The sequence below is a fragment of the Coloeus monedula genome (assembly GCF_965178545.1).
Source record: "Coloeus monedula genome assembly, chromosome: 5".
Taxonomy (NCBI): Eukaryota; Metazoa; Chordata; class Aves; order Passeriformes; family Corvidae; genus Coloeus; species Coloeus monedula.
Window position 1 is genome coordinate 69498446 of NC_138785.1, and position 18708 is coordinate 69517153.

General features: G+C 44.4%; 2 protein-coding genes across 3 annotated transcripts in view; one reads left to right on the forward strand and one right to left on the reverse strand.

The window, feature by feature from the left end:
* POLR1A (RNA polymerase I subunit A) overlaps positions 1-1020 on the reverse strand; it is a 29876-nt gene extending 28856 nt beyond the window's left edge. Inside the window, exons 1-2 of one of the 2 annotated variants that reach the window (XM_082282603.1) lie at positions 889-1020; positions 209-413 (exon numbers count right to left, since the gene is read on the reverse strand). In XM_082282603.1, coding sequence (XP_082138729.1) covers positions 209-413; positions 889-965 — 282 coding nt within the window. In that variant the 5' untranslated portion in view covers positions 966-1020. Of the gene's footprint in view, positions 1-208; positions 414-577; positions 732-888 lie in introns of those variants that run through there. The other variant, XM_082282604.1, reaches the window with a different exon arrangement.
* A 117-nt stretch (positions 1021-1137) lies between these two features.
* PTCD3 (pentatricopeptide repeat domain 3) lies at positions 1138-18465 on the forward strand. The gene is made up of 24 exons (XM_082281623.1): positions 1138-1249; positions 2878-2927; positions 3595-3634; positions 4620-4665; positions 5380-5448; positions 5865-5969; positions 6326-6449; positions 7104-7222; positions 7620-7693; positions 8008-8095; positions 8182-8242; positions 8526-8608; positions 9262-9406; positions 9991-10041; positions 10873-10956; positions 11852-11880; positions 12175-12278; positions 12988-13066; positions 13156-13246; positions 13889-13974; positions 15074-15222; positions 16039-16080; positions 16967-17125; positions 17784-18465. Exons 1-24 carry the CDS (start codon positions 1158-1160, stop codon positions 17860-17862), a joined length of 2049 nt encoding a protein of 682 aa, XP_082137749.1. The 5' UTR covers positions 1138-1157; the 3' UTR covers positions 17863-18465.
* The last annotated feature ends 243 nt before the right edge of the window (positions 18466-18708 follow it).

Sequence of the window (18708 nt, forward strand, 5' to 3'; positions counted from 1 at the left end):
TAATAGTTACAATGAAGTCCTTATTTTTCAGAAGGCCTATTTGTATTGAACTATCATGACACAACAAACCTTTTCTACTACATTTGCTGTTATTACACTTAAAAGAAAAACAGATCTTGGCACCTTTATTATTTTCAAGGACTGCAACTACATGACAGCTCGGGCACCACCGCCCCCCCTTTTACGAGCAATCACTAAGTGTACATACATCGAAGAACAGGGGATTGTAGACAGTCAGAGGCAGTTCTATATGGCCAAAGTGTCCGGGGCAGTTGCTGAAGTTCTGCATGCAAGTCGCACACACTTCTTTGGAGTCCGGAGGTCCCAAGGCCAAGTCGTACAATCCATTTACAGCCGGATTCCCCACATTATCCAGGTACTGAGGGTTTGTTATGGGTTTTACGCTCAGTTTCCTTAAGGTGAAAGAGATGAGTAAAAATCAACGGCAGCAAACAACAACATGACACACACTTGAGCGGTACGACTAAAATGGGCATTTAAGTATCTGTGCGATCTTTTTAACTGATGAAAACATCTTTCTGAAAACATTTTGCGGATGCAACGGGAATTTGCGTACCAATGATTTCATCATCTGAGCAAAGCAAAATCACTTCTACCACAGCAAATATTTCTTTTATATCTTTATCCATGCTACTAAGAAATCACGTATTTTTGCCTGTGTGTCCCCTCCAGCGGTGCGAGAGCTTGTATAAAACTCGGCTGCCGCCATCCCGGCGTCTGGGCCCCGGCCCAGCCGGACCACATGTCCCAGCAGGCCGCGCGCCAGAGCCTGCCGCAGCTCCGCGGCGCCCTGCCGCGGGGCACTCTGGGACTCGTAGTGCCCAGCAGCACCCGCACAGCTCCGGACGCGTACGCATGGACCCTCACCTGATCTCCTCGGCCGTGTACATCCCGAAGGACACCCCGACCAGCCGCCGCCACGGCACCACTTTGGGCGGCCTCATGGCGATCTCCTCCCCGGCCGACAGCCGATCCCGCTCTCCCCTTGCAAGTGCCGCGCCACGGGCAGCACCACGCGGTCCGGGGCGCGGGGGGGGGGCGGGGCCGGGCGGTACCACCGCCGCGGAGGGGCGGTACCGGCCCCGCCGGGGGAGTGGTGCCGCCCCCCTTCCCAGAGGACAGCGCGCGGGCCCAGCATGGCGGCGCGGCGAGTGGCGGGCGGCTGCTGGCAGCGGGCGCTGTGGCTGGGCCGGCGGTGCCGCCTCCCGGGCGGGCGGGAGAGCTGCCGGTGAGGGTCCGCCGGGAGGGAAGGGCCGGGGGGCGGCGGCGGCACCGGCACCGGGAGGAATCGACGGGCGCGGGGTGTGGGGGTGAGGCGGGAAAGGCCGCGCAGGCGCAGTGCGTTCGCTTGCAGGGCGCGTGTGCGGTGGCTCGTGGGGCTGGCGTGGTCGCGGCGGCGTGGCCGGAGGGAGCTGCTTTTCTGGGGTTCTTCTCTGCTTTTGGACGCCTTTCTCGGGGATCTTCCCTGGTTTTGGACGGCTCGGAGCCTCACCGGAAGAGACTTTGAGCGTTTAAGCGATCCCTAGAGATGAGTCCCATGAAAAAGCAGATGAGCACTTCCGCTACTAAGGCTGACAGAGCTGTGACTCTTCAGCCTGGAGAAGAGAATTTTGCGTGGACACCTCATAGCACTCTTCGAAAGGGGTCTACCAGGAGACCAGAGAGGAGCTTCTCGTCAGGAGTTTTAGTGATAGGCGAAGGAATAATTCTTTGCCACTGTGCGGTTGGTGAGACATTGGCGCGGGCTGCCCAGAGGAGTTATGGATGCCCCAACCCTGGCTATGTTCAAGGCCAGATTGGATGGGACTTGGAGTAGCCTGGTCTAGTTTAAGGTTTCCTGCCTGCCCACGGCAGGGAGGTTGGAACTGGGTGATCTTTAAGGTCCCTTTCAGCCCCTTAACAGTCTATCATTGTATGAAATGAGGAGGTTTTGTTCAGGGAATGCCTCAAATGAAAAAGTCCCAGTTCACTGGGTTCTCATAACTCGTATCTGGGATAGCAAAATCATGTTTAATCACTTTATTAGACTTCCAGGAGCAGGTAGAATTTTGCAGTGGCACAGTAAAGCACAGAGCTGTACCTTAACAGCCTCTGCCTCGGGGTCAAGGTCACTGTGGAGGCACTGAAGACTCTTAAATTGCAGTAAGCTTTACTGTTAGGTTGCTTCATGACCAAAACAAATAAAAGTATCTTAATGTAAGCCTAAGTCTGTGTCAAAAGCAGTAAAATGTGAACAGTGGTGAGAAAGATTTGATGCAGTGGCTTGCGAGTGAGCACAAAGCAGCTGCTTTGTGATACTCAGCTGAGCAAGTTCATGTGTTTGTGCCTGCTCTAACTGTGGTTTTGTGAGGAGTTTCTGTAGCTCTGTAGAGACATCCGGGCATCTGGAACTCACCAGGGCTGATTCACCTGCATCATCAACACTGGGTTTTCTCCTTCTGTAAATCCTACTCGTGTCTAAAGTATTTTTTTAAAGTGCTGTTTCCAGCACGATCCTTTCTCTAAAGCGTAGAGTGTCCTTTCTGATTTATGTCCATGATTTTCTTTCTAAGATGTACTAATTAATGAAAACTACTTCAAAAACATCCTATCCCGGTATTAAATAATCATGGATTTTTTTTGTAATATAATTATTCACATACAGCCTCTTGTTTCTTGAAATTAGGGCCTTAAGAAAAGCATCAAATATAAGTCTTATGGTAGTAAATAATTTGGAGTTAGTAACAGTGCAACATTGCCAGTTACTCTAATGCACTCCAGTTCCCTCTAATGTTTTAGTTAGTACAGAATTTCACTACTCTGCTTTTGCTGTATTAATGGGACTGCCATAAATTCAAATCCCTGATTGTTTTATAGGAGCTCTTCGAGTAGTGCTGCTCTTGGGAAGACTGTGGACAATTCACAAGGTAAGATGTGTTCATTACTGTTTCCTTGAATATTTTTTTTAATCGTGAAACAACACAGTGTGTCAGGAAATAAATATGATGTAAACACCCTACTTTCCTTTTCTTGGATTTTCTTTCTCCCTGTCTTCATTGTGCAGAAATTTCCTGGGTTAACTTGATTCCTTACCTCATCACCGATCAGCTCCATGCTCCAGGAGCCTGAACTGAGTTGTGCAGCCCCATGAGCCTATGTGAAACTATGGTTTTAAAATTCTTGTTTTAGTACTTTCAGCTGGGTCCACTTATTAATTGTCATAGACTCGTAGAATTGCTTGGATTTGAAAAGACCTGTGAGTTAGTGGAGTCCAGCTATTAACTCAGCATTGCCAAGGCACCTCTAAACCACGTCCCTAAGTGCCACATCTACATGTGTTAAATCCCTCCAGGCATGGTGACTCCACCACTTCCCTGGGCAGCCTGTTCCAATGCTTGACAAGCCTGTCAGTGAAGAAATTTTTCCTAATATCCAATCTAAACTTCACCTGGTGCAACTTGAGGCCATTTGCACTTGTCCTGTCACTTGTTAGTTGGGAGAAGAGATGAACCCCCACCTTACTACAGCTGAGGTCAGAATTTTTTGAGGGCATCTCTTTATTTCTAATGACCATTTTAATATTGTTTCTCACAGTAACTCAAGAAGAAATTGTGCTCCCACGAAGGAAAACATGGTGAGTGTTTACTTTTGGAATCTTGACTTGGAAGAAAATCAGAGGTAGACAGCTAAATGTAATCTGCCCACCAAATCTGAAAAAGGAAGTTGAGGTTCCTGTATTCCTTGATGCAATGTCCCACTAGTGGTTTTCCTGCTGATTTGGAGCTCTGTGAATACTGTTGCCTCTTACCCTTGTGCAGACTATGTACACTGCATTCCTGACATTTCTTTTGCAAATAGCTACAAGTGCATTTTTAAGGATAGTTCCATTTCTTTGTAAAAGATCACATTTGCTAAAGACGTGTAAAATCAAGTTCACCTGGCTGTGTGCATGTGAATGTTTCTTCCAGCAAAATAAAACTTGATCATTGATAGCTGGCTGAATAAATCCTGCTTAAAAATCACAAAACTGAACAAGAGCTATTTTGTTGGGAGCACTTAAGATGGAATTGCATGTCTGTACAGCAAAAATTAAGTTTATGGTCAAATGGTGTCTGCATGTAAACCTAAAGTAAGGCCACCTTCACCTAAACACTTTAACTGGCCTTTCCTTGTTTGCTGGAAACAACCAAAGTCTTGAGGATCCACAGGCACAGGAGTCCTGAGATAACTGGTTTTGGTTTGGTTTATTTTTTCTCGCGAAAACGTGTGTTGGAGAGGGACTCGATGTATTTGTCCCTCAGAGATGCTCTAGGAGCAGCATTCCAAGGAATTATTTTTGTGTCTGTTCCCTATGATCTTTCTTTGATAATCTATTATAAGGGCAGGAGTAATAGCAGGAAACACAGTTGGTCTTCTGGTTTTCCTCAAAATCTTTTTTTCCTGCGGTTGTTCAACAGCTGAGACCATTTTTGCATTTTCCCTTAAGTGCAGTAAAACCATTTTTTCCTAGAACTGAACATGTTTATGGGTCAGGCTAATCCTGTGCTTGTTCTCCAAACAATGTAATGCACAGCATTCAAAGTCTGCAGCTGAGTATTAATCAAACTCCTTGTGTTCAGGGATAAGCTCGCGGTGCTCCAGACCTTGGCTTCTACTGTGAACAGGGTGAGTGGTTCTGGGGATTGTGGAAATGGGTCAGGTTGTCCATTTTGTGCAATAGCCTTGTGCTCAGGAGGCCTTTAATTTCTACTTTGGCCATAAATGAAAGATGCAACTTACACATCAGGGTTTTCCCTTTGTCTCAGGGTGTTTTGGGGTGTCCTTAAGGCCTCATTCTTGTGCTAAGAGAGATCTGCAGTTACTAGTGAAAGCTGCAGTACTTTGGTAAGGCTTTCATTCACATAGGGAGCAAGTTCCTTCACCAGTTCAGCTTCCCAATCCAGGATGTCTTTCCCAATCTCAGTCCAGAAAGGCATTACAAAGTGCAATGAGTGTCTACTCTTGCTGGGCAAAACCTGGAAATGCTGTCATGCTGTTCTTTAATCCTGTCTATCTTGAATTCTGGAAATTGAATCAAAACCTGCAAGTCCCATCAGCTTCCCAAGACTGTTACACTTGGGGTCCTGCTTGATTTGCAGGACACTTAATGCTTGCCATGTTATAATAAGGACCCTTTTTTGTCACCATGTTAGCCTGCAAGTGTGTGTGTAAGATGGAAATATTTTTAAAACTATTTCCAAACAGGCTACACCTTTTTGAACATGAACTTTTGTAAAGCATGCATGGAAGAATTCATTGTGCCTTAAACTCCATGAGGCAGAGTGTTATGCTTGTGCACATAGCTATAAACCTTTCAATCCTGGGCTCTTCTTCCTACAGGATCCTACAGCTGCTCATTACATGTTCCAGGATGACCCCTTCCTTATGCCAAGAAACGCAGCTAATTCTGTAGGTATTTCCTCTCAGCTCCTTGATAGCTTCCCTCCTGGGCTGTGAATGCTCTTATCTGATTGAAGCCTGGTTTTGATTACAAAAGAAAATGAAGTAGCAGATTATTTTCTGAATTTTCTCCTCTCTCTAAAATGACATGTTTTTGAGCTTTTTAGACATCTGAACTGTGTCCCTTGACTAAGTAACAAGGAAGTAGAATACAATGGCATTTAAAGAATAGACATTCTTATACTGGCACAGATACCAGAATGTTTATCTGGAACATTGTTCCTGTGATTCTACTAAGTTGAAAATGAAGCATGAGTTTAATTTGATCCCATCAGAATGTTCAATGTTAAAGAAAATGTTTCTCCTCACTTTCAGCCTTGTAATTCGTTTATTTCTTCATCTTGTTGTCTCTCATTTCTATGCAGCGTCTGTATTCATTGTCAAAGGAGTCTGGGAGAAATGCTGCAAAATACATTATAAAGAACTTTCCTCAGTACTTTGACAAGACTTTTGCAGAGCCCAACATACCAGTAAGCTTTTTGTTTTCATTGTATTTGTGTTTTGTCAATGAAATCAGATGTCAGACTGGTCCAAAGCTAAGATAAGATAATTTGTTTCTCAGACAGTATGAAAACAACATTGTATTTTTGTAGTGACTATCTTCCCTTGGGAGTTCAGTATCACATCAGGTTCTGGAGCTAAAAGTAAGAAAAGCAGTGTTGTTTAGATGTTGCTTCCTAGCACAAAAGTGAGGGATGAAGATGTGTGCGGTCCTTCATCACCAAAAGGACTGCTGTTGTTGGGCTGCAAGCAGTGTATTGGGTGAAGAGTGAGGCTATTTAGAGAAGGTTTGAGCTTATCACTGACTTCCACTCTTTGCTTTTAGTACCTGATGCCTGAGAGTCTCACACCTCAGACTGAAGGAGTGAGCGAGGAAGCTCTAAGGGAGCGCATCCACCTCAGAATGGTGAAAGAGTCGGTGGACATTTTTGATCAGCTTCTACAGGCAGGTATGTGGTCACAGGCCAAGTTCTGTGGTGGAGCTCTTCTTAAATTGTGCCAAAAATATTTTAGTAGCTGGCATAGGCTCTGGAGACAATTTTGTGACCCTGTTGCTCCTTTCACAACTGACTCTGGTCCAGTGAGGTGGTTCTTTAGAATTAATTGGAGAATTTTAGCTACTGCTTGTCTGACACGTCACTTCGGTGATAAGGACAACAAATGATTGCTTGAACAGGAAGCAGATTAAAACCTTTTGTTGGTTTTAAATGTCTTTCAAAGGAAGTGGAACACACAGTGTTCTTCACAGCAGGGTGTATCCTAGGAAGAGTTATGAAAAGCTCTAGAAATTTCAGGTGCTGTATTTGGCTGTGCTGCTTCACAGTTCTGGCTGCCAGCTGTCACTTCCCTCTCCTACTTTATCAGGAAAACTTTACCCGTTCAGTGGCTTCAGTAGAAAAACATACTCTAGTTCAGTGTTAAAATTGTCTCCTGTAATGAGTGGGTTTGTGGTAGTACTGGTGTCACACCCAGGGTTAGGGACTTGCTAGAGAATGTCTTTGTGTTGAAAGAGAGCAAAGTGGTGTTCAAAGGATTTCTGATATGGCTACAGAGCTGTGAGCTCTTCACTTTCTCTGACTGTCGTAAATTCTCGTTTTGTAAAGGTACCCCTGTATCTCTGGAGACCACAAACAGCCTTTTAGATTTGTTGTGCTTTTATGGAGATGTTAAACCTACTCATGAAAAAGAAGAAGAAGAAAAAGACGGTTTGGAAGAACCAGGGGTATGGAAAACTTGATGATCTCTGTTTATTTATTTAATACATAGTGGGAGAATATCAAGGTGATGTCAAAATTTTTGTACTGTAACTGTCTGCATGGGAGATGCTATGAGCTGGATCAGATGCAGTCAACATTCCCAGGAGATAAATCTGTTACAAAAATCCCAAGAGTGACCTAGTAGCAACAGTAGTTTGTGTAAATATGTTTGGTAACATAAATGTTATTCTTGATCCAGTTATTGCTTCCTGAATGTTATGATAGAAATTATTCTAATACAACCCATTAAAAACCATCTTTGGTCCATGTTGCTGAACTTCAGTGTTGTTAGCAAATAATGTCATTTGATGTTAAATCATAATTTTCAACTTCAGAAACTTAATTTTGCAAAAATCTCTCCAGGAGAATGCTTCAGAACAGAAAGCTCCAAAGAGACAGCTCCAAAGAGGTTCTCAGTCATCTGGCCCCAGATGGAGGTACAGAAAATGTTGCCTGTATTCCCATATTCTGTGGGTTATGCACTTGTATTGTTATAGAACAGACCTAAGTCTTTTAGCAGCCCATACTCACAAATGTTACTTATTAAATAAACCTGTGTTTGCTGATCTTTTAAAGTGTTCATGGAAATCTGGTAGGTGATTGTAGAATAGCTCCAAGTACCATGAGTGTGATATGTGAATGTCAGTCTTTTGGGGTACAGCCCATTTTTTTTTGTTCTGCGTGTTGAATCCTTTTCCTAAAGGTATCTTTTATTTGGTTCTTTAACATCTGTCTTGTTCATTGGTTCTAGGGAGAACAACCATGCTGAAAGGATATTCAAGATAATGCCGGAGAGGAATGCACACTCCTATTGCACGATGATCCGTGGGATGGTGAAGGTAAAGTTATTTTTCAGTGCTGGGGGATTTTTTTTCAGCTTGTGAAATCTCACACAGTCAGAGATTGTTTATTTTTGTTTTTGCAGCACGGGGCTTATTCTAAAGCATATGACATGTACATAGACTTGCTGAATGAAAGGCACAAGGGTGAGTGTCTCTTGGTTGTGCTTTGTGGTCTCCTGAGTACAGAAACCCCGTGTTGGGCACAGGAGTGTTTGTTCATGGCAGTGATGATTGGCGCAGGGGTACGGACCTCAGCTGGATCATGGGAGCTGAATGCAAACTGCTAATTCCAGTGCAGTTGGCGTGTGGCTGGCTCACTGGAAACAGGTTTGCATGAGACTTTGCCAAAAACTGAGCCATGCTAGAGCAAACTGTTTCCTTTAGACTATAAACTGTCGTTTAAAATGGATTCTCTTACATTTTCCAGCTGATGTGCACACCTTCAATGCACTGATTAGAGCAGTCCCGTATCTAAAGGAGAAGTTCATAGAAAGATGGGAATTAGCCAAGGTAAGGAGGGCAGAGCAAAAGAGGTGGGGAAGGGGTAGGAGTGTGGGTTCTGGGCCTGCTTTATTAGTAAAATTTTGTAGTTGTTGGAAGACTGAAATCAAGAACTTTGTCCCCAAATACTAATCTGCTGTAAGGAAGTACAGTAGTTTAAACAGAAAAGCTAACTGTGGAGGAGTGGCAAATGTGAAAAATCCAACCTTGCCTTTGCAGAGTGGTTTGCCTTGTGAGAACGTACTTGATCCAGGAACTGGCTGGACAGAAAGTAATTGGGGAAATTACTGCTGGGAAATAAAATAAATGCACAATTTTAGATAAAAACTCTTTTGAATTTGTGTCTTAGTTCATGGTGTTGTGACAGAAATGGAATTTAGAGTTTTATTGACACATCACTAAGGAAGGATATTATGTAACTATAAAAATTTCTGTTATTTCTACAGGCAAATCTTCAAGATGTATTCTGATGTAATGTAGCCTTGGGTTTTGGTCATTAAAAATTAGACAGTACTCCCTTAATAAATGATGAGTTAGAACGGAGTTGTTCACTTGAAGGGGGTGAGAAGGGTTAGGTCGAGGAAATGTAGGTATAACCCACCTGAAAGCTGAACTGTGATCCACAATGTGAAGCACTAAGGATTTGGGGATTTTGTTTTAAGGACTTCCTGACTCACATGGCTCAACAGAAAGTGCAACCAACTCTGCTGACTTTTAATTCTGTACTGAAGGCTCTGAGAAGATGTGGTGGTGTGGGCAGAAGTATGTCTTTATCGGTATTAAAGGAAATGGAAGCACTTGATATAGGTAAGAGAACCAGAGTATTTATTATGTGCAGTGATTATGATATTCCAGTGCCACCTCCAGAACAGAACAGTTAACTCAGGAGTTGCACCACACGACATGGTGATTCCCTGATTCCAGGGAAGATGTACTTCACAAGCCATCCAAGCCAGTTCAGGTATATATATCTACATCTCTACAGAAAAAAGCTTTTGATCTAGATGATAATTTTTCTTTCAAATAAATATTGCAGAAACAGAGAATATGTGTAGAATTGATTTGATGTCCTGTGGGGTGTGCTTTGCCCCAGCAGCATGCTTGTTGGTAGGCTAAACATTCCATTTGTGAGGAGAAGGGGAATTAGCTATGAAGTGGTTTTGATTTTAATTTAGAACAGGGAGGTTTGGCTGCTCCCCCCACAGAAACAGGGTGCTTCAGCTGGTGGTCCCAGGTGTCTGTATGTGAGGTCTGGTCCAGCATTAGGGTGGGCAGGGAGAGATATTAAATTTGTGCATGCTGCCTGACTGGAGAAGCAGACTGTGAATTAGAGCTGTGGCACGAAGCTCAGCCAGGAATGTTGAAGTAACTGGAATGTGTTTGCTTTCCAGAGCCCAGCCTGGCATCCTATGATCATCTCCTCTCCGTGTACTACAAAGGCGGTACGTGTGCTGTCAGCTTGGCCATGAATGTGCCTTGTGTAGCAGCTGCTTTGATGGGATGGGTGAAGGCAGTTCACTTATGGATTAAAAGTCAGCCTTTTATGGGTGTGATCTTAGTGTGCTGCCTGATTCTGCTTGGGTGAAAAAAAAAAGAACAATAACCTCATCCCGGGAGTAAACGCTACTCAGTCGCTGTGGAGGCTGGATCTGACCACAGTGGGTGTGATTTCATAGACTGTGCCACTTACAGGGGTGAAACTGCACAGGGATTTTGTTTTCCTGCGACAGTTCTGTGCATTAGAGCTGTCATGAAAAAAAGCTGTGTTAGAAGGCAGAAACCCAACTGTTCGAGATCCCATGCGCACAGACTTTTGACTGTAGGAAGAAAATAGGCAGAGTAGTCCTAACTGCAGTCCTTGTGTTTTAAGAAATGTGAGGAAATTGCTCTGGAGTCTGTATTTGGTTCTAGGGGGTTTTTTTTGGTGTTTTGTTTTTTCCCCTTTTAAATTTTTGTTTGTTTGGTTATGAAATACTTTGCTTTTTTCAGTGCAGCCTTCTAACAGACAAACCACCAGGCCTGTTTGATTCCTTGCTAGAAAGTACTTATATCTTTCTGGTTATGCCCTGCTGTGCTGTGGAAATCTGGCAATAGCTGGGCAAATTTTACAGGAAATTAAGTTGCAGCTGGCATGGAGCACCACAGAAATTACATTTGTTTAAAATTATGTTGCTTGTTCCCAATTTCAAATTGTTTTTGCAGGCTGATGCTCTTCACTAAGGAAGTGCTTGGTGCAACTGAGATGTGATGTTGTTTGTCTCTTTGTCCCACAGTTGATGTTCAGTCATCAGACATCATCTCTGAGGTGTTAAATGAGGTTGAAAAGAGGAGTTTCACTGCCCAGGACCCTGATGATGGTAAGGACTTCAAGCTTGGGTAAAAACGTACCTGTGAATTTCAGGTAGTTTTACTCAGCTAGGATAAATGCATGCAGTTTGCTTCTCTCAGTCCCTTCTGATACTTCTGGAGACAAAGAAGGGCAAATTCCAGTACTGGGAATTGTGCTGTGCATTGGTGCACTGGCTTTTGTGTGGAAGTAGGTGTGTAGCTTGTGTGAATGAGTGTTTTAAGTCCATGTAATTAGTACCCCAAGGCTATTTACAAGATCAGTTTAAGGAGGAACATCTGACAACAACTTCATCAAATGATACACATCAGGTGAATGGCAGGTTTTTCTTGTAGTGTGGTGTGTGAGTTTTCCTATTTTAGTTCTTCCTAATCCTGTTCAGAAAATTTTATGAAATAAAACTTCGTGGAAAACTGGAGTGTGGGTCTGTAGGAGGGGTATATTCTGAACATCCCATGTATTACTGGCTCTTCCTGCCTTCTGTATGTACACAGCTTTGCCCTGGGAAGTTCATAAGCCTTTCTGTACGTTTGGAAGCAGATGCAGCTTCCATCTGAAGATGGGTTTGGCAAAGAAAGGTCTGTAGACAATGTGGTGTCAACAAAGTGCTGGAAAGAGTCAGAATGTTGTACACCTCCTTCCTTTGCTTCTGTGCAGCTAAGTGTGGTAAACTGTTTTTTCTGTGGTCCAAGTTGCTGCCAGAAGTGTATAAAAAAACTCACCCACCTGTGCCACACCTAAGACTCTACCAAGAAAGTGAAGGACGCTGCTATATTGTCAAACTGAGCTACAGATTGAGTCTCTAATTGAATATGCTTTATCTGTCCCCTGGGAGGGTGGGTTAATGAGCTGGTTTATGTCTCCTTGGAAGCTTGAAGTTAACAGACTCGTTTGCTCCCTTTCAGCCAGCTTTTTTCCCACCGCCATGCAAGTGGTAAGTGCCTCTTCCCTGCCATCAGAATTCCTTTGAGCCTCTCCAGCTGTTGGAGAACTGCCTGTGAGTTTACATCCTGTCATACAAGGTTTGGCTTTCCATATCTCCCATTTTCATCTGTGCTCATCACCTCCTGTAACTTTCTGCCATAATTCTGCAGTCCTTTGCTTGACTTCTCCCTAACTGGTAATTTGCATGTCTGTGACATGTGCGTGTACCTTTGTGAAAGTGAGTCTTGAGGGATGTATTGACTGTTACATTTGCTAGCATTCAGATCTGAGTGGTTTATTGCAGTGCTGTGATCTTAAGGATATCAAGCTTGCCTATCAGTTAAATAAGGCACTGGAGAAGGGAGACAACTGGAAATTCTTGGATGTAGATCGGTTAAATGGCTACTGGTGAGTGGAGATCATATTCAGCATCTTGCATGTCATTGTCAGCTTCAATACAAACTAGGACTCAAACACTGAACACCAGCTGGTTACTGTATGTCCAGTTTGGGAATTTGATCCTTCTTAAGAGCAGTGGTTGCTTAGGATTTGTCTTCAGTTTGTGGACTTTGAACTGAAGTCCAGTGTCTTGGAGCATCAGTTCATCTCAACACCCATCTGACAACTAGAACAGCCAGTTGTGGTTTCTGCTGTTCTGTGTACCCAGGGTGGCAGCTTTGGAGGTAACACCAAAACAGCATAGTTTCTTAGTGTAGGGATGCTTTAGTGCACTGGACCAAGGACTCAGGCTTGACTTGTGAACTTGCACAAGTAACGAGGGTAATTTAGTTCAGTTCTTATATCTAAAGGTTGCATTTGAGACAGATTCAGACATAAATACCCTACTTAAAACTGGCATCAGGCAAGAAGATTGCAGGTTTTTTTGTATTTTAAAACACATTGGTCTAACTTCTAATTACTTCTGCCAGTTATCTAGTGTCAGCATTAAGCTGTCATAAGAAACACTGCTGCTTTTCTGATTGCATGGAGTGTTGCAATCAGTGAAGTTTCCTTGATCTGTAACACAAATCTGATCAGCACACCATCATTTGCTGGTACTTCTGTATAGTTTGGTTGTCCTAATTCAATGATGATTAGATCCTTTTTTTCTCTCTAGGTCAAAATTCTTTTCATTGTTGTGCATGATGGAACAAATTGAGGTGGTGTTGAAGTGGTACAAAGAAATGTCATTTTCAGTAAGTGTACCAGGTTAAGAGTTGCAGAGCTTTAGCATGGAGAAATGGAGCAGTCACAGGTGACTGAAATGACTCTCTTCCTTCATCAGCTCTTCTATCCATCTCCTAAAAATATACTGGGTCTCCTTCAAGCATTGGATGCAGCCAACCAGTTGGAAGTGATCCCTTCAGTCTGGGAAGGTCAGTGGTGGCCACATGGCTTCATAGGCAGTTTGTGTGGCAAATGCCAGGAGCAGTGCAAAGTTGGAGCTAGTTTGGAAACTTCCCATTGCTCAGAGTAGCCATGATAAGGTGCAGTGCTTGCCTGTGTATCTGATCACGTGCAACCTCTGCAGATCCTTGGTTAAGATTTAATCTAGCCCCAAAAAACATATGAAAGAATACAAGTCACTCCTTCATCCTCAGCTGACAGTGGTGGAGGTCTCTGGCCACGGGGGGTTGTGGGCCTCGCTGTTCAGCAGCAGTTTGGGTCCGTGTTCCCCCTTAGGATTGGTAACTTGTTACACACAGTGCTCTGTGGTGTTCCCTCCCTGTTCTGTGACAGGGTCATCACCACCACCAGGTTGGTCAGTGCTGGGGACCTTGAAGGCCGTTACCGAGGGGAGTAGTTGGGCTGATACCCAGGGAAGGGAAGAAGAAATCAGATTGGTTCATGTATTTGGTGCACAGGACCTTATAATGTGGGGAAAGAAAGGGAGCTAAGTGTCACCTGCTCAGTCACAGAGAATGGCTCTGCCTTCTTAAATTGTGCTGACTATATTGGCAGGAGTTGGGAACAGGGATGCAGGTCACACCTACCAACTACTGCCTCTCTCTAAACAGATGTGAAACAGCTGGGGTTTAGTAGGAGACAAGACCTGTTGGAAGAGTTCTTGTCTTTGATGAGCAGGGACCAGCACCCTAATGAGGTAAGGAAGCTGATAACCCCTGTGAACAGCTGAGCACTCACACAGCTGCTTACTCACTCCTCCCCTGTGGGATGGTGGAGGGAACTGGGACAGTAAAAGGGCAAAAACTCAAGCTCAGTCACCATTTCCCATCACAGGCAGGTGTTCAGTCATCCCTAGGAAAGCCAGGCTCCTGGAAAGCTCCTGTGGAACAGTTACTTGGGAAGTTGAACACCATCACTCCAATTGTATCCCCCCTTCCTCCTTTCTCCAGCTTTATCTGCTGAGCATGATGACATCCTGTGGTCTGAAATATCCTTTGGGTCATTTAGGGTCAGCTGTCTCAGAGGTGTCCCCTCCCAACTCCTTATTGTACCACACTCCTTGTGCACCCCTAGCTCATTCACTGGTGGGGGAGCCTTGATGCTCTTTAAGCACTGCCCAGAAATAACAAAAATATCCTGGTGTTACAATGCACTTTCCATCTTAAATATAAAACACAGCCCCATAGTAAGAAAGACGAAACTCTGAAGAAAGTTAATTCCATCCCAGCCAACCCCAGCACAGAAGCTCAGTAGAGAGTAGTGGTGTCTCCCTAGACTGTAGGTAAATGCTGTATCCCTGGTCAGTCCTAGAGATCCAGTTCCACTGCATCTGCCACTGCAGATTTCTAGATCCATGTGAGCTTTTCCAGGCTTGCTAAACCCTTTGGATTGGCCTAGATTGGATTCTCTATAGAGAAACCTCAAATTAACACAGAGCAGGATCCTGCCTTACCAGGATTTGGAAAACTAATGCAGCCCAGCCAGCCACATCTCTGGGGAAGCACATGGCAAAATCCAGGGATTTTTGCCAAGGATTTCATTGCAGTAACTGCCTTCTCAAGCTGAACGGTGTTGAAGGCAGATACAGCTGTCCCTGCAGAGCCACCTTGGAGCTTGCCTAGGGGGGACAGTTGTCCTGACAGAAGTGAGAGATTTGTCTCCCAGGGGTAGCAACTGTTAATTCACAAATTTAAATCACATACAGAGCAAACCTGTAGGAGCTGCAGGAGAAATTGCCCTGAAAAACTTCTCTTAATTTCAGAGGTTTTTTTCTTAATAGCACAATGTTTTCACAGATTCAGCTGGCATTTGCCAAGTGTGCTGAAGAAATCAAAGCTGTCCATGAGGCTGCTGGGCTGGGGCAGGTCCCGTTGGAGTGGACAGGGAGCGCTCTGGGCCATGTTGTGGTGCTGTTCTCCAGGGCTGGGAGGACCCAGGATGCCTGGTACGTGTGGGCTCTCTGCGCTTGCTGACACTGCAGCTCAAGGCTCAGTCACAAAAAGCAAAAGCTAATGACAGAAGCCTTGGAATGCCAGTGCAGACAAAGGGAGGGGATAAAGCCTGCTGGGAGTGTGATGGGTTTTTTGCTTTGTTATTGTTCATTCTTGGCACCAAGTTACAGTTGTCTGTCTTCAAAATGGTTTAGAAAGGAACGTGTCTGGTGTAGAGCTTCATACAGATCACTTCCCTGATTGCCCAGAACTTCCCATTTTCTGATTTTTAGAACTCTATGGAATTCAAACTTATAAAGAGATTAATTAGCTTAATTAAATTTTTAATTAGCATCAACCCTAATTAAAACTCTTAAACAGACTATTTTTAGAACTCTAATAGCTAGAATTTACTGTCCTACATGCTCTGAACTTGAAATACAGGTTAAAATATCTAGCCTCCAGTTTAAGATTCTGAGATATTTTCTGTTAAATACAGATGTTCCCTGTGCACTGATTGATTTGAAACAAAGAAGTAGCAACAAAAGAGTATTGCAGTATTTTAAAATACTAAAAATATGTAGTATTTTAAAGGAAACTGCCCACCAGCTACACTTTCCATTTTCTGCAGAGTTTAAGATGTTTTGTGTTAAACTAATCAGTGAAGTTAGCTGGTACAGATTGTATTTGCAAGGCATGAGATTCATGGGGAAGATTGTTCCATGAATTTGAGCTTACTTATGTCAGTGGAGGTTCATCCAAGACGTTGAATATCTGTCTGTTCCTGTTACATGGGGTTTTCTAATTATTATTTTGTTCCTTTTGAATAGGAACATGATGGAGCGTTTCCAGCAAATCAATAGGATTCCCACGTAAGTATTTTTAGGTTCTTCAGTTACTGTCTCCTCTTTGGCTGAGATCCTGAGTTTCTGTTACGGAATGAAGGAATAGTTTGGGATAGAATGGACTTTCAAAGGTCAGCTAGTCCAGCCTCCAGTTACAACTGACAGTAGTGGTCCATTTACTTCCCAGACATGAATGTGTGTCTCTGCCTGTGAGCATGGCTGTTGGTTTATCCAGTGGATATATTCCAGGAGCTTTCTGTCTCCAAACGTGTTGAAAATGCAAAGTGAGAGGGAGTGAAGTGGTTGGTCACTGAAGCTCTGGGTCATGGAGAGCAGTGCCACTGAGGAACTCAGCGGTGCAAATCAGTCTGAGCAGGACTCCTGAACATCTGGTTTCCCATGTGCTCAGAAAAAAGCCAGTTTGCTCTTAACCAAGCACAGGTGTCTTAGAGGTGCCTGGATTTCTGAAGACAAGTTTATCAAGTCAAATCCTAAATCTTAGGTGGTACCTGTTAGGCTACACCAGCCTGCTTGTCTCAGGATTCTGGAAGAGGGAATTGTTTGAAGTAGAACACAACTTGTAAGGAATAGTAATGGATTTGTTTGGGTGTGGGTTTTTTTTAAAATAAAGTTGGAGCTTGCCCAAGTGAACACCGTGAGGGTGTGTGGTACCAAGGCCCACACACCTAATGGCACTCTGTGCCTGCCCTTTTCTGCTGGGACAGGAATTCCCAAACTTACCATATAGCCTTCACTCTGTACCAGAGGTGAAATTCCTGGCAGGAGCAGAGATGGACTGGTTGAGTGATCTGAAAATGTCACTTCCTCTCCCTCTCTAAAGCACCGGCTGCAAATTAATGGGCACCTCTCCTGTGACCCTGAGAACAGTCACCATTTGCCTTTGCCTTTGCAGTGACAAGGTGATGGACGAGTTCTTGAACTGTGCTAAGCAAACCAATTCCCCAGATGAGGCAATTAAGATGGTAAAGCTGGCAGCATCCCTTGGGCTTCCTTCATCTCAAAGGCTGAAAAGCAGGATGGAGGAGAAATTTGAACTCTCTGAAACACAGAAGTAAGTTGGAATATTTCATGTTACTTCATGCTGAAAGGGTACAGTAGACAGGGTCTGGGATGGACAAACTCCTTTGGAAAGGCTTCTCTGACAAGAGAGCAGAGAACTGGCTTCAGAATGATGTCCTGGTGTGTTGACTCCAGGACTGAAGTGGCCCCTCAGCATTTCATTCCATGCTGTATTATCTCACCTAGGAGGGAAGGGAATTTTCCATGGTGGGGTTAGCCTTACCCACTCCTCAGTCCTGCTCTCTATCACCTTTCTTTCCCAGAATCTTTTCCTAGCTGGGTCTGGCTGCCTGAAGACACTGCTGCAGCCCAGTAAAAGCAGGGGGTGGTACAGGATGGCCCTGCATGTGGCTCCCCGGTTCTGAGGCCCATGGTCACCTCACACTTCACTGCTGAGCTGCTGCAGCCAAGCTCAGGTGATCCTCAGATGGTGCTCAGGGCTTAGCCTTGAGGGACCACAGTTTGGAGCCAGATCTGCTCCAAAGGAGTAAATACAAGCCCAGCACCCCTGATGGCTGGCTCAGCACTTTGAGGACACTAGGCATAGTAGACAGCTCATAAAGTTCTCTGTGTTGGCCTTGTGTTTTGGGATCTCTCTTTTCAAGCAAGAGTCACAACAGGTGACACAACTGATCTGTTTTACATTGCAGGAAGGCACTGCAGAGTATCAAGTGGGATGGTGACAGCAGCGATAGTGACAGTGACAGTAGTGACAGTGACCGTGAGTAGCTGTCCCTCTTGCCTTCCTCTTGGGAAAACTTGGAGCAACTGTTGCTGTGATGCCAGGATGCTCTGGGAGGAGTGGAGTTACAGAAGGAATGGCTTCTGGGAGGTGCTGCAGCACTGACGAGTGCGTGGAGTGTTCTGATACGGGACCTGTTTGGCGAGACACCGTCCTTGTGTGCCAGCTGGAAGCTGTCCTGTTAAATCTTGGTAATGTGGAACACAGTGTGGGCTACCCCAGGTCTCCTCCCCAGCACCCCTGCAAGAGCTGGCTCCTGATAAACAGCATCACTGAGGAGTGGAGGGCTACAGGGAGAGGAGTGCTGTGCACCCTGGAAGCTGCTTGGACAGGCACAAGACTTCCACAGCTTCAGCACTTCTTGTGGGCCTGCTGTCACTTGACCCTGCACCAGATGTAATTCCTTTCCATCTGACTTTGCTGAACTACTTAAATACTGAGTCTACTCTGTATATAAACACTGAAATAATGCAATACTCAGCACCTGTGGTGTTATTCCTCATCCTTTTGGTGCTTTGGGACGGGTTTTGGAGTGTAGATGTTAAATTACACTTTGTACAGCTGGAGACTGTCTCTAATAAATGGCTGACATTAAAGCTGGCTGTATTCTGGTAATCACTGAGCAAAAACTGTGGTTGAACCAAAGTGTGCCTTTCTGGTAGAAATACCTGGTGTTCTAAAACTCCAGCAGAGCAGCTCTGACAAGAAAGCTACCAGGGCAGAAATCATGACGGGATGTGGTCTGACACCAGTTTGTGTACATATCCTGTTACTCAAAGATGTGTTTGGTATTTTTTAATGCTGTACAAATTAATGAATCACATCAGTGAACT